General features: G+C 36.6%; 1 protein-coding gene across 3 annotated transcripts in view; it reads right to left on the bottom strand.

The window, feature by feature from the left end:
* The window catches only part of UBE3C (ubiquitin protein ligase E3C), a 239,318-nt gene that overhangs the window by 146,279 nt on the left and 68,847 nt on the right, over positions 1 to 24,192 (bottom strand). For all 3 annotated transcript variants that reach the window (XR_002823455.1, XM_023727980.1, XM_004372762.2), the window contains exons 2-6: positions 21,353 to 21,406; positions 18,160 to 18,234; positions 17,379 to 17,525; positions 10,245 to 10,360; positions 2,131 to 2,288 (exon numbers count right to left, since the gene is read on the bottom strand). Coding sequence is in view for 2 of the 3 variants with exons in the window: in XM_023727980.1 (XP_023583748.1) it covers positions 2,131 to 2,288; positions 10,245 to 10,360; positions 17,379 to 17,525; positions 18,160 to 18,234; positions 21,353 to 21,406 (550 nt within the window). In the remaining variant the exon portion in view is untranslated. The remainder of the gene's footprint in view (positions 1 to 2,130; positions 2,289 to 10,244; positions 10,361 to 17,378; positions 17,526 to 18,159; positions 18,235 to 21,352; positions 21,407 to 24,192) is intronic.

Below are 24,192 nucleotides of genomic sequence, written 5' to 3'. Positions count from 1 at the left end.
ATAACTAACTACAGGGATATTTTTATAAGAAACAATAAATTTTTGCTGAAACACTGCACAAAAATTTTATAGACAGTCATTTTGGTGTCACCCCCTCTGACAGTGTCACCTGGTGCAGTCTGCACCCCTCTAACGACACCACTGAGAGCACATATTAAAAATAAAATCCATTTGCTTGGGATATGTTTTGAAAATAGTCCTATATAGCTTTGCAATTTAGTTATGATTACTAAACAATAAACACTCAGTACTCCATCATTAGACCTACTCTGTTAACTACTCCAATTTTAACTTAGTACACACTGATTTTAGTGAAACACACACAGGGAAGACTGAAAGCTCTTTTGCTATACAAATGAAAAGGTGCAAATACATCAAGAATTTAAAAAATTCATTTTAAAAATATCTATCATTAACAATGTAAATGTTGAATAGATTAACTGACAACATGTCAATAGTTATTACCTAAAGTTCAACTGCAATCGTTGAAAAGCTTCATGTTAAGTCACAGCACATGATGTACAATAACTATACAAACTATAATTTATAAATAGAATGCTAAAATTGTGAAGGCTAATATCTGGACAAATTTACCAAAACAACTGAAAAATGGCTATATCACAGAAGATGCTGTAACTAGTAATTTCAGTGTAATATTTTCAAGAATTTCATATTTCTAGACACATTTCAAAATAATGCATATTTCCTGGTTATCTTCCTTACAGTTCTAGGAAACAGGAAAAGTAAAAACGTCCCATCTAACATTTAGCCTAGATAAATATACATAATAATACATCAATCAATAACGTGGACTATTTCTAATTACCATTAATTTGTTTTTTATAAAATCAAATTCTCAGCATCAGTTTTAATTTTCCTTTAACTAACTCAGTAGTTTCTCTGTTTTCAGCAAACTAAGTAAGGTTTTTTCTTTTTTTTAAACTCAAGCCAAACAGTAAGGTTGAAATGTATAATACTCCAATACTCCCAATAGATTGTACTTTAAACAGCTGACAGGTGAGTTGAGATTGGTAGTTAGTAACAGCACCTAGCAAGGAAAGAACCAAATACCTGAATTTGAAAGCTATCTCTCTGGAAGCTCCAGACATAAGAAAAAGTACCACAAGTCATTTAAAAATATTATACAAATGTTAACCAAAGGTCTTAGAGTACTGAATAGTAGCTATCTAGTCTACAAGAGATTTGGTCAAATTCATGTTTATCAAAATATAGACTTGGGTTAACAGGGCCTTTTAAGATTAAAGAAATTTTTAACTTATTTTTACAGTTTAAATCGAGCTAGGCTTAACCTACATTCATCCATCACTTTAAGAAATCAAAGGCAAAATTATTTATGCTTTTATCAGTAATTATTGCTTTCAGATCCTAATACTTCTGGAGTTCAGGAACTCTGAAGTATCTGGCTTTCTATCTGTGAGAATACTGGGAATAAGACTTTTTTTAAGTTTAGTTTTATTTTGTTTTGCTTAATTCATCATGAAAGATTTTTAAACTACATTTACTTCATTGTCTTTCTCCAAAACTGTGTCACTGATGTGCTCTCTGAGGAATTCCAGATGGAGGTTCTTGTATCTGATTGAATGCAATCATTTCCTGAGTTAATAAGAAAAGGCAAATGAACTAAACATCCTATTCTCCCATACTAAACTAATGCGATAGTTTATTACTCTTTTAATAAAAAAAAAAATTCAGTAAGATTTAATTTTAATAAGATAGGCTCTCCAATTAATTTACGTATTTGTGATTTTTCTAACAGAGGAATTCTTTCATATTAACTCAGGATGACTTAAGTAATGGAATACACATTCCTGCTCAGTATGGAGAGACTGTTTCACCGCAGGTATGAATATTTGACTAAAGTACCTGGAACAATTTTTGAAAGCACATATAAATTTTCATTTCCAAGCGAAAGAAAAATTTAAGTAAAGAGATTAAATAAGTTTCCAAGCTTTTAGAGTTGGTAGAGCCAAGGACAAAACGTTAGAATCTGTGAGTCCTAACAGGTGCTCCCCTCAACAGTGCATAATGCTCTGTTACAAGAGGCATAGTTTAAAGCATGGCCATTCTTACGTCACAAAATAATGCAGTTCTCAAACCACCTATACTTACCATTTTGAATCATGTAATGCAAAATTTGTTCAATTACTGATACCACATAGCTAGCATCATGTAAAACAGGCAAATAAGTATTCTCAGATGAAAACACCTCAAGCATTCTCATTGGAAGTGCAACATTCAAACTGTCATCGTTACAGTTTTGCAGTAACCTGTAAAAATGAAGAAAGTGTCATTTACACACTTACTGGATGGCAAATGTCACCAAAAGTTGTCTCATATCACTCTCATTCACTATGGCAAATGTCTGAGCCACTCTGTTCTAGTACCAGAATCTCTCTGAAAACAGGCATGACTCAAAGATAGGAAAAAGTACGCATCATCTCCCTCAGAGGTGCCTTCTAGACTTTTCATCCCTGCATTGTCTTCTGAGCAGACAGGCAATTTATTTTTGGTCTTAAGTCATCTATCGCTTAACTGAAGTATCACTTCTTACTATGAGGAGTATTACAGGCAGAAGGGAAGGCTTTGCTGTCACAAAACTAAGTCTTTAAAAAAGACTTCATGTTTTTTCTTAAAATCAACTTTACAGACATAATTTACATGCATTAATCTGCATCCATTTAAAGCAGGCAATACAATGAGTCTTGACAGATTATACCACAATCTATCTTAGATAGATCTATCTATCACCATCAAGGTTCCTTTTGACCCTCTCTAGTGGCTGCAACAATGGGCTTAAACATAGCAATGACTGTGGATTCTGTTGTACATATGGTCGCTTTGAGTCGGAACTGACTCAACAGCACCTAACAACAGTCAATTCCTCATTCCAACCCCACCAACCACTGCTTTCTGTCACTATAGATTAGTTTCCATTTTCCACTATTTTACATATAAAGAATCATACAGTATATACTTGTTATTATCTAGATTCTTCCACTCAGCATAATTCTATGATTCATCCATGTAACTTGTGTCAATAATCTGGTCTTTTTATTGCTGAGTAGACTTGTACCCCATGCACAGCCACCACTCAGTGGAGGCCTACGAGCTGCTAAGATTCTGAACAGGTTTCAGCAGAGCTTCCGGACTAAGATGGACTAAGAAGAAAGGCCTTACAATCTACTTCTGAAAATCAGCCAAAGAAAATCCTATGGATCAGAATGGTCCAATCCCCAACCAATCAAGTGCATGGTGCAGGACCAGGCAGCGTTTAGTCCCATTGTGCACAGGGTCACCGTAAGGTGGGGGCTAATTTGACAGCAGCCTGCGGCAGGTAGGAACAGCAGTGTTCTACTTCGGAGATCCTGGGTAGTGCAAATGGTTAACACATTCAGCTGCTAACTGAAAGGCTGGAGGTTTAAATCCACCCAGAGGCACCTTGGAAAGAAAGCCTGGTACCTACTTAAGAAAAATCAGCCACTGAAAACTCTGTGGAGCACAGTTCTACTCTGACACACACGGGGTCACCATGAGTCAGAAATCAACTCAACAGCAACTGATTTTTTTAGTATTCTACTAAATGGATATACCACAGTTTGATTATCCATTCCCATGTTGATGGACATTTGCATCATTTCCAGTCTACTGCTGTTATAAATAAAGCTGCTATGACTATCCGAACAAGTCTTTGCATGGACCTATGTTTCATTTCTCTTGGATAAATATCTACTAGTAGAATTGCTGTCTCATATGGTAGCTATATATTAACTTTATAAGCAACTACCAAACTGTACCAGCAATGCATAAGAATATCAGTTGCTCTATACGCTTAACACTTGATATTGTCAGTTTTTAAAATTTTTAGCCATTCTAATAGGTGTGTAGTTGCATCTCATTGTGAGTTTAATTTTTATTTCCCTGATTATTAATGATGCTGAGTATCTTTTCAAGTGCTTAGTGGACATTTCTATGTCTTCTTTTCTAAAGTGCCTACTCAAATCTTTTACCCAATTTTTTAATTGGCTCATTTGTCTCTTAATAATATGGATAAAATGTCCTTGCCTCTCTACAAGGCCAAACCCTACAACTCTTGTCAAAGAGAGAAACTGATAACAGATATCCTGCTTTGATTTTGGGGTTTCTTACCCACGAAACCAAACATTCACTGTAAAGAAATCCCTGACCAAAATTAATCCTCCAACAACTTTTCTTTCACCTGGAGTTGCAAATCCTTTCTTTCCAGTTAGAAGAAAGGCCTACTAAATTTGAATCTCAAAAGACATGGCTGGGTGGAGTCGAACAATCTTGTGAACTGATATCCCTTGATCTCAGTAAAAGGGGGAGGGCAGGGTTCAATCAATCATATTAAGATTACACCAGTAGTTGATCTTTTATATTTCTCCCTCCTCTTCTCTTTATAGAGCCCTGGTGGTGCAGTGGTTAAAAGCTATGGCTGCTAACCAAAAGGTCAGCAGTTTGAATCCATGAGCCACTCCTTGGAAACCCTATGGGACAGTTCTACTCTGTCCTATAGGGTCGCTATGAGTCGGAATTGACTCGGCAGCAACGGGTTTGGTTTTTCGATTCTTCTCTTTATATGGAGGCCTGGTGGCACAGTGGTTAAGAGCTCAGGCTGCTAACCAAAAGGTCAGAAGTTCAAATCCACCGGCTACTCCTTGGAAACCCTATGGGGCAGTTCTACTCAGCCCTATAGGTCACTATGAGTGGGAACTGACTCAACAGCAACGGGTTTTTTTAGTTTTCTTTTCTTTATAAAAGCCTCACTGTACTTAGTTTTCAGGAGCCATTAGCTTTTTCTGGAATCAAAATGGTCTCCCTATATGCATATTGAATAACTACTCAGAATAAAGCTTATGTTCAAATTTCACTGAGTTTTGATTATTTTTAGCACCTTGAATTACATCCTGTCCTCTCACTCAGATACTGCTTCAGTAATTTTCTCTTGCATCATCATTTTTCCTTCTCATATGGGATCATCAGCAAGCATGCTACTACTTTTTTCCCATTTAATCTCTAGATCTCACTGCCTCACCAACTACTATCCTGTGTCTCTGCTCCCCTTTGCAGCAAAACTCCTCAAAGTCTCTAATCATTATTTACAATTCGTCATCTCCCATTCTCTTAAACCCAATGCGGTCAGATTTTGGTCATCAAGGTCACCAATGATACTACTAATGGGAAAAACTGTGAAAAACTTTAAAATATCACCTCTCCCCATTGTCCCCCAAAAAATTAAAAACAAAAGATTAGCAGATTACTGGATGTCTTGCCCAGTTCACCCTTTGGGCTATCTCCACCTTTGTTGCTGACTGGGCTACTTTACAATTTTGTAGAGATAGCAATTATAAAAAAACTGATCGTAATGCAAATGTTTCCCATGTATACCTATGCAAACTATTACTGTTCCTGCCAATATAAAAGCCTTGTTAGGCATGGGACAACTCAGTGAAATGGCATCACAAAGTTCATGTTCTGCATCCTAGAGAGGTGAGAAGCATCTGGGGTCTTAAAAGCCTACAAGCAGTGATCTAAGATACAACTACTGATCTCTACCAGTTAGGAGCAAAAGAGAAAAAAGGAAACCAGTCTCAGAGAAGAAAGTAGCCTACATGAGCCATGGCCTTATCTATCTGAGACCAGAAGAACTAGATGGTACCCAGCTACCACTATCGACGGTTCTGATCAGGGCCATGATAGATGGACCCTGACAGAATGGGAGAAAAACGCGGAACAGAACTCAAATTCTTAAGAAGTCCAGATTTACTGGACCAGTTGAGACTAGAGGACTCCCTGGGACTATTGCCCTGACTCTTTAAACCTTAAATTGAAACTATCACCTTTTAGCAAAGTAACAGACTGGCACACAAAATAAAGGATATTATCTGTAAGTACATTAAAAAACTATGCGCCATTAAAAAATCATCTATATGAGACCAAAAGGTCAACAATTACTGTAAAGCAAAGATGAGAAGGGGGCAGAGAAACTAGAGTAAACCAAACAGAACCAGAACACAAATAAAGAGAATGCTGACACGTTGTGAAAAATGTAATGTCACTGAACAAGTTGTGTAGAAATTGTCAAATGGGAACCTAATTTGCTGTGTAAACTTTCATCAAAAACACAAGAAAATACTACTGGGAAAATTAAAGCCTCGGCAGATGGAGAACATAAATTTCAGTAAATTTATATTTAAACCAGAAATAACATCTCACTGGTTTCCCTCATTAATTAGTGAGTTAAATAAAAATCTTTGACACATGTTCATTTTATATTTTATGAAAGTCCTGATTTTACTTTTTTTTTTAATGCCCCCACCTTCCCTATGCTTTCTTTACTTGAATTCCAGATGTTATACTCTCGTTTTCCTTCTACCTCACTGTTTACTCCTCCTCAGTTTCTTTTACTGGTTCCTCCTCTTCTTAATGCTTCTTAACGCTGGAAGCGGCCCTAAGAATTAGTCTTTTCTCTTCTCTTCTCTTCTAAGCAGTTTACTTAATCTTATCCAATTTTATGGCTCCCACAGTTTTCTTCATTACATTTACAACTACTTCATCCTTCTAGTTGCTGAAACCAAAAACTTGTATCCATCCTTGACTCTTCATTATCTGAAACCCCACATCTGAACTGTGAGAATCCAACCAACTTCATCTCAGCCACTGCTATCACCAGGGTCCAAGCCACCATCCTCTCTTGGCTAGATTATTGCCGTCTCCTAACTGCTCCATCTGTTTCTGCCCTTACTCCCTTGTACAGGTAGTACCCGATTTATGATGGGGTTCTGTTACGACAACAGTTGTAAGTCAGTTCTAAGTCGAATACCTTCTTTTCTTTTTTCCAGTTTTCATTATTATTGCCTTTTATTATCAGTATCTTTATAAATCTGACCTTTTTATTTGTTTTGGGGGATTGGCATGAGAATGATAACATCAGCACTGCAACACTGTGTGGTCGCTAAGTGCAGTTCCCGGTAACTCGAATACGCAGTAAGTCGGGGACTACCTATAGTCAGTTTTCAACAAAGAAGCCATAAATTAAAGGTGTGGAAGAGGCAGGGGCTGTTCTAGATGAAAAGAGTCAGGAGACATCAAAGCTAACGTGTAGTCTTCAATCAGATTGCTTTTTGTCTGGCTTAGTTTAGTTCACACTGGACTCCACAGCAACTAACAACTACAAAGTTTCATTTAGCTTGTTTTTTTTGTTTTTGTTTCCCAAAGCAGCTATAAAATATATTTTGGAGACCATTAGGAAAATTTGAAAACGGAATTGAGTATTAGACATAGTGACAAATCTGAGCCAAACTAGGCCATCTGGTAACTCTAGAATTAGTTAATACTGTTCTTAATTATTTTTTATAGGCACATTAACGGTATTATGGTTTTACAGGAGAATGTCCTATTTAAAAAAAAGAATGTTACTTTTGCTCAAAACTCTCCCTTGGTATCCCTGTGCTCTAAGCATAAAAGACAAAGTCCTTAAGGAAAGGGTCTATCAGCAACTACATAACCACTGTAATCACATAACGCCCAATTATCATCCCACAGATTACTTGGGATGAAAGGAAAAAATGGAACTTTACAACAGAAAGTAGTTTCTATCTTAACCAGGTAATCAAACCTAGCATCACTAGCTATGCCTGACTGTGTGTCTCCTGATGTGATGCAATGTGACTTTCACATCACCTCCTACGAAACATTCTTGTGAAAAATGTTTCAACTGAATCAAATAAAGCCACCGTATCACAGGTTCTCAACCGGGTGCAATTCTGCTCTTCGGGCAACATTTGGCAATGTCTGGAGACATTTTTGGTTATCACAACGTGGCAGAAGGGTGCCACTTGTATCTAATGGACAGAGGCGAGGGATATTGTTAAATATTCTCTGATGTAGAGGACAGCTCCCCAAAACAAAAAATTTTCCTAGTATCAAGGTTGAGAAACGCTGCTCTAGACCTAACTTCCAGTCTATAGGAAATACAGGAGATGGAGGAATAAGTGAAACAAATGGACCTTTGAATCATTAAAACAAACAACATAGAAAATATTTTTAAGACAACTGAGGAAATTTGAATATGGAGTGTATATTAGATGATATTAGAGAATTTCTATTAATTTTCATAAATTAATAAATAGCATTATGGTTAAGCAGGAGAATGGCCTATTCGTAGGAGATACATGGTGAGTTATTTAGGAATGAAGAGTTATGATGTCTGCAACTTACTTTCAAATGCTTTGGAAAACCACGCACATATACACACACACAGGGCACAAGTGTGTGAGTGCACAGAAACGTGGCAAAATGTTAACATCTTTGAATCTAGGTGTTGAATACAAAAGTATTCTTAAAACTTCTCTGGTGTATGAAATTATTCAAAATAAAAAGCTGGAAAAGAAAAGACAAACTATATTTTGAAATACCACATATTAAAATTACTTGCTAAATAATTACCTTCAAAAATTACTTTACAAAAGGTGTCTGCAAACCTCAGCCCACAGGCCAAGTCAGCTGCAGACTGTTTTTTTCATGGTTCTGAATGAAGAGTGGTTTTTACATTTTTAAAGGGTTGCAATAAAAAAAAAAAAGAATAATATGTCTGAAAGCCTTTGAAATTCCCCAGCAATTTTGTAAAACCTCCAGACAGCACCACAGAATGTGTGCAAATGAGCTGGGGCTATACAGACCCCAGCCAGTCAGGGAACCTCAGAAACGGAGGGGGCAAAATCCAATAGTGCATATTCAATCAATCATGACTAGGCATTGAGGCCAATGGAAGGCTTTGAACATGGAAGTGGTTGATGCTTCCTGAAGTGGTGAGAACATCCAAGCACAGAAGAGGGCCTCGCATAACCTGGGGACAATGAAAGCCTCGTGCCAGGACTCTTCCCAGACCCTGTCCTGTGTATCTCTGTTTGTATCTTTACTGGTTATAATAAATGGATAACTGTAGGTATACAAACTCTCCGTGAATTCTGTGAGCGTTCCAGTGAATCAACGAACCCACAGGGGCAATAAGAGCCAGCAAGTAATAGCATCTGTCTATCTGGCAGTCTGAAGGACAGAGTCCTAACTTGTGTGTTCTGACCTAGCCCAGTCTGACTAGCATGCGGTGGGAGGAGGAATCTGAAGGACGGAGTCCTTGTAACTTCCAATCCAGCTGTGGGTGGCTGGAGGTTGGAGAGAGTGTATCTCTTGGGCAGCTAATGACAAGGAAAAAGATGTGGGGAGGTGAGGACTGGATTCACTTCCAGGTGGGAATTGGATTTATACTGATCCTTACAATGCAGTTAGTACAAAGACCATATGTGGACTGAAAACTCAAAAATATTCACTATCTGACCATTTAGAGAGTAAGTCTGCTGACCCCTGCTTTAGAGAATAAAAGTACACAGTGTTTTTCAAAGCAAAAGTTTTTCCAAGGAGTAAGAGGGGTTAGGAGTATAAATTCTTGGGATTCATGATCCTCTTGGTTCTCCCTATCAGGTTCTCTGTATCCTCAGTTCAGCAAAGTATTCTGGAAAGGTCAGTTAATAACAAAGAAACAAAAAAATGAGTGGATTATTTTTAGCATCTCATCTGAGGTCTATTTCTGATAGCAATCCTAAATAAACTTTATTACATATGCAGCTTCCAGAAAATTAACTGAAATTATACTGAAGGCTCAGAATCATTTGAAAATTTCATCACTGGTGCAGATATAAGCAATCAAAAAAAAATGCTAAGGATGTATCTTAGTTTCTCATGCAGGTAATATAGCTCACTAAATCAAAGTCATTGATGTGACTTATTTTTAAGTTTATACACAAACAAATGAGACAGCCTGATAAAAGGCATATTCTGAACGGGTGGTGTTCAAGTTATATTTCAGTAGAAACCCTGGGAGAATAGAATCATTCAACATCACAAGTCCAGTCAGTTGGCTAATCCATTCACTAATAACCTGATGTCTAACATTTCACAAGATAATTCCAGAGCATCCTTGAAAGAAAATATCATCTGGAAGATATTTATATCTGCATTTTAATTTCCATGTCATATAGGTCAGAATCAACCAGGAGTGAAAACTGTAATACACAGAATATTCCAGTCTCAAAAAAAAAAAAAAAGAACCCTGCGGAAAAGCCCGTCTCAGAAAACGAAAATTGTTCCTCTAGACCTTTAAAGTGGTCATCATGTTACACAACATTCCTGACAATGCTGGAATTTACCTGCAGCACAGGCTCATCAACCTTTTTATTTGAAATAGGCATGTAAGTCTCTCAGACCCATCCAGCTGCTTGACAAACAGAGAACTGTACTTAATTAAGTTCTGGTACATCCATATCTGAAACGGCAAAACACACAATTTAGAATTTTCAATGCATACAATTCTAACAGTTTACTAATTTACAGAGTACCTCAGATCTCCTTAAGGGATAAATACACACTTTATCAAACCTAACAAGAAGTATTCTAAGTGAGGTTTTACTTAGAATATGCGTAATACTTTGGATTTCCCATCTTAAAATATCAGCATGAAGCTAAGTTACTTAAGTAGTTACTAAAAGACAGTACACTTAAATCTCAGCTCTATCTGAAACAAAAATGTTTATCTGCACAAATCAGTGACTCATAATACAAATATAAAAAACAACATTAACCATAAGTTACACAGAATATGTTTCTCCTTTCTTTTTCCTCTGTGTGCATGTGAGTAATTCAGCATCCTTTCCTTTTGGATGCTCCCCTCCCCTAACTCCATGAAACTTTGGCAGGGCAGGAAATCATCCAGTTCTGCTCTTCCCAATAAAAGGTCAGGTGTGTCACCAGACTCCTGGATATAATGATTCGTCAATAATTTAAACAAATGTTGAATTAGACTGCTGTCACATCCAACAGTCTGGACTATACAGTATGCATGTAGGTGTCATAAATGATTTTGAAAACTCAACAGCGAACATGGAATCTCATCCATTTTCTCCACTATGTTTTTGTGAAACAATATTATATTTTCATTTCATGGGTCCCATTTAGAATCAGCTGAAATTAAAAACCTCTTTAATGTGGTTAGTTTAAATTTGCCACATAACTCTTTTTGTCTTAATTTCATTGTGCTTTAGGTGAAACTTTACAGCAAAAATTAGTTTCTCACTCAAAAACTTGTACACAAATTGTTTTGTGACATTGGTTGCAATCCCCACAACGTGTTAGCACTCTCCCCTTTCCACCCTCGGGTCCCCGTGTCCATTCATCCAGTATTCCTGTCCCTTCCTGACTTTTCATCTTTGCCCATTTGGTCTGGTATACTTGATTAAACTAAGAAGCACGTTCCTCATGTATGTTATTGCTTGTTATAGGCCTGTCTAATCTTTGGCTAAAAGGTGGACTTTGGGAGTGGCTTCACTTCTGCATTAGCAGGTTGTCTGGGGTCCAAAGTCTTAGAGGTTCCTCCAGTCTCTGCCAGACCATAAGTGTGGCCTTTTGTTGTGAATTTGAATTCTGTTCTACGTTTTTCTTCTGCTCTGTCCAGGATCCTCTATTGTGATCCCCATCAGAGTGGTCAGTGGTGGTTGATGGGCACCATTTAGTTCTTCTGGGCTCAGGCTGGTGGAGGCTATGGTTCATGTGGTCCATTAGCCCTTTGGACCAATATTTTCCTTGTGTCTTTGGTTTTCTTCATTCTCCTTTGTTCTGGACAACATGGGACCAGTAGACGTATCTTACTTAGATGGCTGCACGCAAGCTTTCAAGACCCCTGCCACTACTCCCCACAGTAGGATGCAGAACATTTTCTTTATGAACTATGTCATGCTAATTGACCTAGATGTCCCGAGACCATGGTTCCCAGCCCTCAGCCCTAGTAACTCAGTCCCTCAAGGTGTTTGGATGTGTCTGGGAAGTTTCTATGACTTTGCCTTGGTCAAACTGTGCTGACTTCCCCTATATTGTATGTTGTCTTCCCCTTCACCAAAGTTAACACTTGTCTACTATCTAGTTAGTGATTTCCCATCCCCACCCCTCTCTTCCCTCATAACCATCAAAGATTTTTTTCTGTGTAGAAACCTTTTCTTGAGTTTTTACACTAGTGGTTTCATACATTATTTGTCCTTTTGTGATTGACTTATTTCACTCAGCATAATGTCCTCCAAGTTTATCCATGTTGTGATGTTTTGAGGATTCATCATTGTTCTTTATCGTTGCATAGCCACTGTGTATGTATATCATAATTTATCCATTCATCTGTTGATAGGCACTCAGGTTGTTTTTTCCATTATTGTGAATAATGCTGCAGTGAACAAGGGTGTGCATATCTCTATTTGTGTGACTGCTTTTATTCGTCTAGGATATATTCCTAAGGGTAGGACTGCTGGATCATATGGTATTTTTTTAAGGAGGTGTCATATTGTTTTCCATAGTGGTTGTACCATTTTACAGTCCCACTAGCAGTGCATAAGAGTTCCAATCTCTCGGCAACCTCTCCAACATTTGTTATTTTCTGGTTTTTTTGATTAGTGCCAATAGTGTTGGGGTAAAATGGTATCTCTGCAGTTTTGATTTGCATTTCTCTAACGGCTAATGATCATGAGAACTTCCTCGTGTGTCTGTTAGCAGCCTGAAAGTTTTCTTTGGTGAAGTATCTGTTCATATTCTTTGCCCATTTTTTAATTGGATTATTTGTTTTTTTGTTGTTGAAGTGTAGCCAAAATTTTTTTCCCTGTCTGTAGGTTCTCTTTTTACTCTTTTGGTGAGGTCTTTTGATGAGTATAAGTGTTTAATTTTTAGGAGCTCCAAGTTACTACCTAGTTTATCTTCTGGTGTTTGTGCATTGTTAGTTATGGTTTGTACTGTTTTTATGCCATGTATTAGGGCCCCTAGCATATTGTCCCTGTTTTTTCTTCCATGATCTTTATTATTATAGATTTTATATTTAGGTCTTTGATCCATTTTGAGGTAGTTTTTGTGTATGGTGTGAGGTATGGGTCTTATTTCATGTTTTACAAATGGACATCCAGTTCTGCCAGCAGCATTTGTTAAAAAACTGTCTTTTCCCCATTTAATGGGCTTTGGTCCATTGTCAAAGATCAGCTAACCATGTTATCTTTACCTTTCACAGTAAAACTTCTTCCTTATAATATTACAATATTAATACGAAAGAAAGGATTTTGTGTAACAAACTAGAGTATGGCCTAAGTTGGGTGGAAATTACTTCGTGGCCCACTGTGAATATTTTATTTGCCTATAACACAAGCTTTTTCCTTAACGTGTTTTGAGCTACCTTGTCCATATCTTCCCAGGAACCAATATGATACAAATACTTTCTGCACTATCTGACATATAATTCATCCTAAAATTTGTACTATTATTAATCAATCAAAATAAAAAGTATAGTAAATACAGGTAGTCCCTGACTTACAATGGGGTTCCATTCCAACGGCTACTCCATCTAAGTTGATTCCAATGTTTAAGTCAAATGTCTCATTTTTTTTTTTTTCAGTTTTAATTAGTATTGTCTTTTATTACTAATATCTTTATAAATCCGATCTTTATTTGTCTTTAGGGGTTGGAAATATTACATCTGAGAATGATAACAGCAAATTACACACTGCAACACTGTATGTAGCACATATTACTAACGATAAGATGTACAGAAAAACAAAAAACGAACAGTCATAAGTGCATTTCATTCTAACTCGTATACATTGTAAGTCAGGGACTACCTGTATACATTATGAACTGCTAAAGGATGACTGTAGGAATTATAAGAATAAGACTAACTATATTAATCAACTAGATAGGTTTCAAGTTGTCTGTGAAATAAATAGGAACTCAAAGCAGCAGTGATACTATACTAGAACATTTCAGACTAGGTTTTAATATGGTATTTTACAATCTTGACGAATGCATTAATATCATACTGCAGGCTTACACTAACTTCACCTAAAGAATCTGGTCTTTGTCCTCAAGTACTAAGAGACACTCTTTGAAAAAAAAAAAAAAAAACCACTTTGGAATTTAAGTATCTTCAATAAGGACTCCAGACCACATTTAATTAAAAGGTTAGGTGAGGTGATGAAGTGACTTTGGGGTGGGAGCTGGACAGGCCAGAGATCCCTACCATGTAATACCTCATGATCATTTTATGATACTGACCCACCTCAAGGGAGGGGGCTGAAGTTTGCATTACATAATGAGACCCCCAAAAAAGATCTGGACACAGAAGCTCCATGGGCTTCTTTCCTGGTTGGTGAAAGACATGTATACACACGGAAGTTCTGCGTTGGGAACCTTCCCAGACTTCGTTCTATGTGACTCTTCATTTGTATTGTTTTTGCTATAATAAAGCTATAATTTTAAATGTAGTTCTGTGAGTCATTTCAGTGTATTATTGAACCGAAAGGAGTAGTGGAAGCCAGCAGGTCAGAAGTGACGGGATATACGGCTGGTATATCCTGAGTGGGTAGAGGGAATCCCCAAATTTGAAGCTAGCAGGTCAGAAGTGTGGGAGCTTGAGAAGGAGATCCTGAGACTGCAGCTAGCATTTGAAGGAGTAGTGGAAAAACCCCAAACTTGTAGCCAGGAGGTCAGAAGTATGGGTATTATGGGGACACCTAAGATTGCAGCTGGCGTCTGAAGTCTTGGGCTTACTTGGCAGTCTGAAGGACAGTGTCCTTTTAACTTGTGAGCTCTGACTTAGCTCCAGGTGGTTAGGTTGAAAGAAACAAGTGCTGTATGAGTTGCTGGTGTCAGAATTGAGAAGTGGAAAGTAGGGATTGGATTTATGTAGATTAGTATCCTTGTACATTCAAAAAGTATCTAGACATGTATTAGACATTTGCTTTGCTTAGCTGTTTGTTACTGGACCAATACGCAACATCGTGATAACTGGAGAAAATACTGAAGATGTCAAGGATTTCATCTGACTTGGATCCAATCAACACCCATGGAAGCAGCAGTCAAGAAATCAAATGACATACTGCACTGGGCAAATCTGCTGCAAAAGACCTCTTTAAAGTGTTCAAAAGCAAAGATGTCACTTTGAGGACTAAGGTACACCTGACCCAAGCCATGGTGTTTTCAATCACCTCATATGCATGCAAAGGCTGGACAATGAATAAGGAAGACCGAAGAAAAACTGATGCCTTTGAATTATGGTGCTGCTGAAGAATACTGAATATACCATGGACTGCCAGAAGAATGAACAAATCTGTCTTTGAAAAAGTACACGCAGAATGTTCCTTAGAAGCAAGGATGGTGAGACTTTGTCTCATGTACTTTGGATATGTTATCAGAAGGAACCAGTCCCTGGAGAAAGACATCACATGCTTGGTAAAGCAGACGGTCAGTGAAAAAGAGGAAGACCCTCAACGAGATGGACCGACACAGTTGCTGCAACAATGGGCTCAAGCATAGCAATGATTGTGAGGACGGCGCAGGACCGGGCAGCGTTTCGTTCTGTCGTACATAAGTTCTCTGTGAGTTAGAAGCAGCTCGATGGCACCTAACAACAACGACTGTTATTATTGTTATTATTATTATTACTTACTAAATGAAGATGAGGAAACTTTAAAAAATTTACTTCCCATGCATCCTTTCTCAGGAAGTCAGCTGAGGCTGTGTACCAATAAACTGAGGGAGTAAATCAAGAAAGCGAAAAGATACGAAATTAGGAAAAGAGCTAAAACTGAAGCAAAGAAAAAGTCTTTCCCAGAATAATGGCAGGTCTAGAGAGTAACCAGTCCAAACTGGTGCAAGAAACTCCTGGGTTACAGAAGGGACAGCAGTAAAAAAAAATGAAGTGAGGAAGGGATATAGAGCCACACATACTTATTTTTGCATACAGTATCTTGAAAACGCTATCAAAAGTGGCATCATCTTTGCTCCCAGAGTGGGGAAGTAGGAACTTTAAAGACTGGGGCAGGAGACTTTTTTTCCCACATGATTAATTTATTGTTCTTGCATTTTTGTTTGCAAACTTAATAAACACTGAAGTTTGCTTTTTTTTTCCTATTTGTTTGTTATGAGGGTTTCCAAATTTGCACACGAGCAATTTGTTTATGTTTGCTTCGAGCCTGGAGTCAAACACAGACATGTACCTCCAAGCTTTCACTCTAACTTCTGAAGTAGCACTATGCAACAGCACCACTTTAGAAACCATCTGGGGATTGCTGACTAGACCTTACACATGGAGTACACAGCAGGAGCAGTTCTCCAAAGGAAATGGGTGCTAGGAAGAGACAAACCGATAGATACCCACCACAGCATCCATATGTTTGTACTCCTTAGCGCGCTTTCATTCACAAGATTAATATTATGGTGACTGATACAGCTCTTCCAGAAAGAAAGCCAGATTATCTGTTTTCGTACTTTTATGATTCTTTCTCTCAGAAACCTGAGAAAGAAAGCCTGGGAAAGAGTATGCACTTAAGGAAAGAGTGAGTGGGAGGATTATGGCACTTTTACACCTCTTTAGATTGGTTCTAATTAATAGAAAGAAAGTTTTCCCATGATCCAGCCTAGCTCCCCTCAAGCTGTAAGAGAGCAAACACCAGTTAAGCAACAGAGTAATCCTTTGTCCTCTGTACTTATGTTTCATTTAGGGATTTCTCTGGGATGTATTGTGGAAGCATGGAAGACTTATTTTTCATTGTATATTCATCTTTTGATACATCTGAAATATTTATTGCAGGTAATAAAAAAATTCTAAGAATAAATATATATTTAACCTAATGATTACATGCAACCTTCTTAATATTTCCTAGAAAATAAGATATAATAACAAGTTCCATTTTTAAAAGAATTATTCACTCATGCAAGTGTTTATATTTTCTACCATGAATACAGAACTTTCCTTATCACTGATAACTATCAAAACCCTATGAAAATTTTAAGGTAATACAATGGTATTTTAAGTGATTAAAAAAGAGAGACCTGATAATGACAGATTTATACTGAAGCCTTTAACGATAACATGATGACATTTAGGATTGCTTCACAGTGATCTAAGGCAAGGGAGGGAAGGTTATATATGAAACAGTGTGCTGATGATTGCTGAGGCTCAATAATGGGTACAGACAGGGTAGGTAGGTCAACACACTATTCTAATTTTGTTATGTATTTGAAATTTTCCATACAAAAAAAATGAAGAAAGCTTACTGAAAATTTATATTGATGTCTGGGAGGTAAAACAGAATGGCCTACTCCCACAAAAACGACCTATGACAAGTGGCTAAGGAAAAGGTCACAAAGGCTAGACATGTTAGAGGGGTTATGTGACTCTTGATTAGATACTCACCATTTCCACTTAAAAAAAGAAGCTGGAAAATATGTAAACAAGGATAAGTGAAAATATAGCTAACACTCACCAAACGTTTTGAGTCTTCATCCTGTTTGTAAAAAAACAGAAGCTGCCTTACCAAAAGGGTAAGGCTGGGACCACTAGCAATGGAAAAAGTGCCGCCAGACTGTGACAAATTAGCACAACGATCAAATGCACTTCTTTGGATAGAATACTGAAAACAAAACAAAAAGATATATATTACACAGGTATATAACTGTTACATTTTAGGTATATGGTAAACGATTTATCGAAATGGTGAAAACTGACAACTAAGATGCTGCTGCAGTGGAATTATCAGGAAAACATCAATAACAACAACAAATCCTTGGAACGTAATGAACGGCTTTTAAATAACCCGTTAAAAGAATCTTCCACTGCTACCTTCTAATATGATCATCAGGTGTGATTTGGCCCATGTTTATACTTTATCATATAATCACCTAATTATAAATACTTACATAAATATAATAAAATTAATTAGGGGGTAAGTACTATTATTAACATTAACTTTCTAAAAAAACCAAACCAAACCCATTGCCGTCGAGTCAATTCCAACTCACTGCGACTCTATAGGACAGAGTAGAACGGCCCCATAGTTTCCAAGGAGTGGCTGGTGGATTCGAAATGCCGACCTTTTGGTCAGAAGCTTGAATTCTTAACCACTGAGCCACCAGGGCTCCAACTTTCTAAACAAGTGTACAAAAAAATACATACAAAGTAGATGCTATTTACAACAACAAAGTCATTTTTAAAATAAGCTCTCACATGTCCACTTAATTCTTTCTCAGTATTAAAAACAAACTCACTTGCTGTTTTCTGTCTCTATAGCCTCTAATAAATGACTGGATAATTATTGCATTTTTCAGTCTTCGCCTTTCTTCCTAAATAACGGGGGGAAAAAGGAGTAATCAGTCAGAATCAGTGAAAATAACATTTAGCGAGTAAAATCTTAAAAAACAAAAACAAAAAGCACTATTGAAACCTAAGTCACATACCATAAAATTCATGTGTACCATTCAGTGGTTTTTAATATAGTCATAGAGTTGTATAACCATACCACTATCGACTTTTAGAATACTTTCATCAGCCCAAAGAGAAACTCCATACTCATTAGCAGTCACTCTCCATTTTCCCCTGTGCTCAGCTCCTGGCAACAATGCATCTCCTTTCTGTCCCTATGGATTTACCTATTCTAGACATTCCATATAAAAACAATCATATGATATATGTGGCTTTTTGTGTGTCTGGCTTATTTCACTTAGCATAACGTTTTCAAAGTTCATCCATGTATCAGTACTTCATTCCTTTTTAAGGCCGACTAATATTCCATTGTACAGATAGATCATATTTTGTTTATTTATTAGTTGATGCACTTTTTGGCAATTACACATAATGGTACTATAAACATTCATATACACGTTTTTGTGTGAACATGTTTTCAGTTCTCATAAGCATATACCTAGGAGTGGAACTGTTGGGTCACATAACTCTGTTTTGAGGAACTGTCAAATTGGTTTCCAAATGGCTACATCATTTTACAATCTCATCACCACAGTAAGACATTTTAATATTTAAAGGATTTAGTTTTAAATATAAAAATTATATAAACAAATAAGAAAAAACACTATTTTAAAAGGTCAATTTCTTGTTTCAAAGAGAAAAGCTTTTCAATTTTCATTAACTTGAGACTGTCTTTAAAATTTTCAGCGAACTATTAAAAATATATATTCTTCCTCATGATCATAATCATAGCAGCTACCACTAGTTAAAAGTCTACTATGTGTCATCCCTATGAAAGGCACTTCATATTTATTCTCACAATAATCTTACAGCTGAGTATTATTCCTATTTTAAAGTTGCAGGAACTGAGATTTCCAAACAGATTAAGTAATTGCCAAAGATGTGACAGAACCAGAATTCAAACCTAGGTTTAAATCTAAAATCTGTACTCCATCTTAGCACACTACATTGTTTCACATCTTCTATGAATGCCATCTTCCATGCTTGAAATGCACGTACATATTCACTCACACAATCATGGGATTAGAGAACACTATCAGATGATTCAAGGATACTCTCTGAGCTTGAAATGGTTATAACAAGAGAACTCCTGAGCTTTATGTTTTGGAATCTATTGGTCATTATCACTATAATGATTATAAGCACACTATAATTAAAAGCTCATATATCTTCCCATGAATTTTTAATTACTTATTTTTATTCATTCAATTGTCCAAAAAGGAGGAAATTTTGGTAACACCCATAGCCTTTTGGTTGGGACCTAAAGGACTATACCTTAGGAGTAAAGGTGAGTTGGAAATAAAATCCTCAAAAGGACAGAAGACCAGCTTCAAATCAGCTCAATTCTGTATTAGTTAAAGGTGATTTATCTCAACTCTTACTGCCTGCCAGAAGCAAGTATCTCTTCAATTTGTCATTCACAATGTCTATCATTCAATCAAAAATAATCAGTCACACAAAAAACAAAAACTGAAAATCAAAAGGACAAACAAGAGAAAAAGACCCACAGGAAATCCAAATACTGGAGTTTAAAATCTAAAATTATTATGTTCAAGAAATTAAAAGACAAGTGAATGGGAAAATATAAAAAACAATCGAAGAAAATTCTAAAACTGAAAAAGATTTTGTATTTGCAAAACTAAAATTAAGAACTCAGTGGATATATTTAACATCACTATTCCTAAAGAAATAATCTGTAAATTCAATGTTAGATCAGAAGGAAATATCCAGATTGAAGCACAGATATTCAAAAGGATAAACATACAGAAAAAAAGTATAGGAGACATATGGGAAACAATGGAAAGGTCATTTGTAATTTGAATCCAAGAAGGAGAGGAATGGGAAGATGGAGTAAAAGCACTATTGGAAGAGAGCTGAGAATCTTCTAAAACAGATGGAAGACACTAAAACAAATACTTTTTTTGGTTGAGCTGTGATTCTCAACCAAGGGCAATTTTGCCAACTAGGGAACATTTAGTAATTTCTGGAGATATTTTTTGTTATGACAATTGAGGGGTTGTCACAATTGCAGGCATCCAGTGGGTAGAAGCCATGGATGATTCTAAACATCCCACAATGTACAGGATAGTCCCCTATGACGAGAATTATCTGGCCCAAAATGTCAATAGTGCGGAGTCTGAGAAATTGTCTTTGCACGTGCGGCTCCTTTTACCAAGAATGCTCCCCCTCCAGCATTTCAAAAGGCAGCTTCTTTCTCAACCTTCAGGAACTAACTCAGCTTCCTCAGAGCCCTTTCCTAACCACCCTATCTAAAGAAGGCCTTCTCAGTTACTATCACATTACTCTACTGCTTTCATAGCACTGATCACAATCTCAGTATCTTGGCTAAAATCATCTTCTACCACCAAGCAGCAACTTTGTCTCTCTTATTCATTATCTGTATACCCAGAAACCAGAATAGTACCCAGCACATAATATGCCCTCAATAAATCTTCATTAAAGGAATGAATGAGTTGTTTAAAAAAATTAAAAAAATAAAAAACTCTACTTAATAATACAAGATACTACAACGGCTGAATAATCAGCCAAGCAATTTTAAGAAACTATCACCAGAAAGATGAAACATAAGCATAAAGCAAAGAGTGTCATCAGCTCCCATCTTTTATATTTTTTACAAGTGGTTAAGATGCATCCCTTAACAGTAAGTTTTCTCCTTCTGATTGATGAAATAGAAACATTATATACTAAGCCTTTCTAGATCTTCTGGAAACCATATACTAAACAACTAAGTCAACTAAAAGCCATTTCTCCCCCTCTACTCTGGAAACTGCCTTTTTAAGTCTACTTTCTCTATATTGGTTCCAGAATAAATTACTTACTGTAAAATCCAACAAATCCAGAAATGATTTTAAAACTGAATATACATAATATATACGCATTAATATACATAATAAATCAAGGTTTATCTGAATGCTACAGGAAAAAGCTTATCTACAGAGTCTTACAAAACTGTCTTACCTCTCTCTTTCTTCTTTCTTCCTGAGTACGATGTAAAAGAGAAGCCTTTTCTTCCTAAACCCAAAAAAGAGAAAAAGAAATAAAAGGAGGTTACACTTTCAAATCTGAAAATACTCTCATACAAAAATTATAGACTCTTTTGACCCAAAAAGGATTTTAAAGATCATCCAATCCAATTATCTTAGTTAATAAGATGAGAAACCTAGGAACAAGAAACTTAACTGATTTTCCCAAGGTCACAGATCTAATAAAAGTTAGTATTTCAGTAGTTTCCTAAGAACAAAATCTGATTTCTTCACATACACAGGGAAGTACAAGTAAAACTGAGGAAATCTGAATAAAACTGGTCTATTGTAACAATGTCAACATCCTGGTTGTGGCATTAGACTTGCAGTTGTTTAAATTATTACCACTCCAGGAAATTGGGTGATGTGTACAAGATACCTCTCTGTATTATTTCCTACAACTGCATGTGAATCTATAATTATCTCAACAGAAATGTCAATAAAAAAAATCAAATTTCTTTACTGCTAATAAATTTTAAATATTTTCTCCATCATAAGTAAAACTAAATTTTGAACAAAATTACTTAGCTTGCAGCAGGAGCTAAAATAAACATTTCAGATACTGAAAAACACTTAAAGACAACCTCTTCCCTTGAAAATTGTTCAAGTCTATAATGTGTGGATATTTTAATTATTTTAACTTTAATCCAAAATAAAATGAAAGGTTCAAGACTTTACATATGAATCAACAGAAAAAATAATAAACTTAAATCTCTTAACAGAAACATACACTCCATCAAAAAAGTGTCAGAAAAGGAGCAAATAAGCCAATTTAAAATTATACACTGATGTTAAACACAATATGTAGAATTAAAAGTTTCTCAATCTCAAAATATGAAGTTAAAGAAATAATTTCTCCAGATATTTTCCATTTTACAAATTTCTTTAATTTCGAATGAAAAGTTTTTTTCTACCAAGTGTCCAAAGGCAAACAAATACCTTGTTTTAAAATTCACTGATCAGTTAAAAGGAGGAGAGGGTAAATGGAATATCTAACGTACAAAGTGCAGAGAAAGTCATGACACTCAGAATCATGGAATGCTTCTTGATGAAAGTATAGACTAAATAAGAATTAATATCAACATGTCTCTAACTTCTTCTCCTTCCATCTCCATCTGTATTATATTTAAAAAGATAAAATTTCCTTAGATGATATACTCTAGCAAAACAACAGTCACTACGTTTACTTCAACATATAAACAAGCTTGTTATCGTTGTAGCTGCCGTCTAGTCAGCCTCCAACTCACGGTAACCACATGCACAACGGAACAAAGTGCTGCACTATTCCCACTGACAGGAGTGGCCAGGAATCGAACCAGGGTCTCATCTACTGCATGGAAAACGAGAATTCTACCACTGAACCACTAATGACCCCATAAATAAGCTTAGTAATCCCTAATATAAATGTTAGATGAGTGCAAGGACCACATCTAGTTTTGCTTACCACCAACTGTCATATCAGCTACTTCAGTATTTGGCACATGCAGGTGTGCCGACCTTTTGGTTAGCAGCCGAGCATATAAACATATATATGTGGTTAAGTACACCAACAAGCAACTGTCGGAAATTCAAGCTGGATTCAGGAGAGGACACGGAACCAAGGATATCACTGCTGATGTCAGATGGATCCTGGCTGAAAGCAGAGAATACCAGAAAGATATTTACCTACGTTTTCTTGACTATGCAAAGGCATTCAACTGTGGATCTTAACAAATTATGGGTAATGTTGCAAAGAACAGGAATTCCAGAACGCTTAATTGTGCTCATGAGGAACCTGTACATAGGTCAAGAAGCAGTTGTTCAAACAGAACAAGGGGATACTGCGTGGTTTAAAGTCAGAAAAGGTGTGCGTCAGGGTTGTATCCTTTCACCATACCTAATCAATCTGTGGAAACACTGGTGGCGTGGTGGTTCAGAGCTTAGCTGCTAACCAAAAGATAGGAAGTCTGAATCTACCAGGCGCTCCTTGGAAACCTTATGGGGGTTGTTCTACTCTATTCTACATGGTCACTATGAGTCTGAATCAACTCAACAGCAACGGATTTGTTTGTTTTTTTTAAACTATTATTCAATCTGTATGCTAAGCAAATAATCCAAGAAGCTGGACTATATGAAGAAGAATGGGGCATCAGGATTGGAGGAAGACTCATTAACAACCCGCATTATGCAGATGACATCACCTTGCTTGCTTGAAGTGAAGAGAGCTTGAAGCACTTACAGATGAAGATAAAAGACTACCATCCTTCAGTATGGATTACACCTCAACATAAAGAAAACAAAAATCCTTACAACTGGACCAATAAGTAACATCATGATAAATGGAGAAAATGTTGAAGTTGTCAAGAATTTCATTTTACTTAGATCCACAATCAACACCCATGGAAACAGCAGATAAGAAGTGAAATGTCGCATTGCATCGGGCAAATCTGCTGCAAAAGATCTCTTTAAAAGTATTAAAGGTCTCTTTAAACTGTTTCAAAGATGTCACCTTGAAGACTAAAGGTGTGCCTGACACAAGTCATAGTGTCTTTAATCATCTCATATGCATGTGAAAGCTAGATGATGAATAAGAAGACTGAAGAAGAATTGATGCCTTTGAATTATGCCTTTGGCAAAGAATACTGAATGTACCATGAACTGCCAGAAAAACAAATCTGTCTTGGAAGAAGTACAGCCAGAATGCTCCTTAGAAGCAAAGATGGCAAGACTTTGTCTTACATACTTTGGACATGTTATCAGGAGGGACCAGTCCCTGGAGAAGGACATCATGCTTGG

The sequence above is a fragment of the Trichechus manatus genome, unplaced genomic scaffold, assembly GCF_000243295.1.
Source record: "Trichechus manatus latirostris isolate Lorelei unplaced genomic scaffold, TriManLat1.0 scaffold00020, whole genome shotgun sequence".
In the NCBI taxonomy this organism is placed as follows: Eukaryota; Metazoa; Chordata; class Mammalia; order Sirenia; family Trichechidae; genus Trichechus; species Trichechus manatus.
Note: the sequence above shows the minus strand (reverse complement) of the source record. Positions and strands in the feature narration are given on the sequence as shown.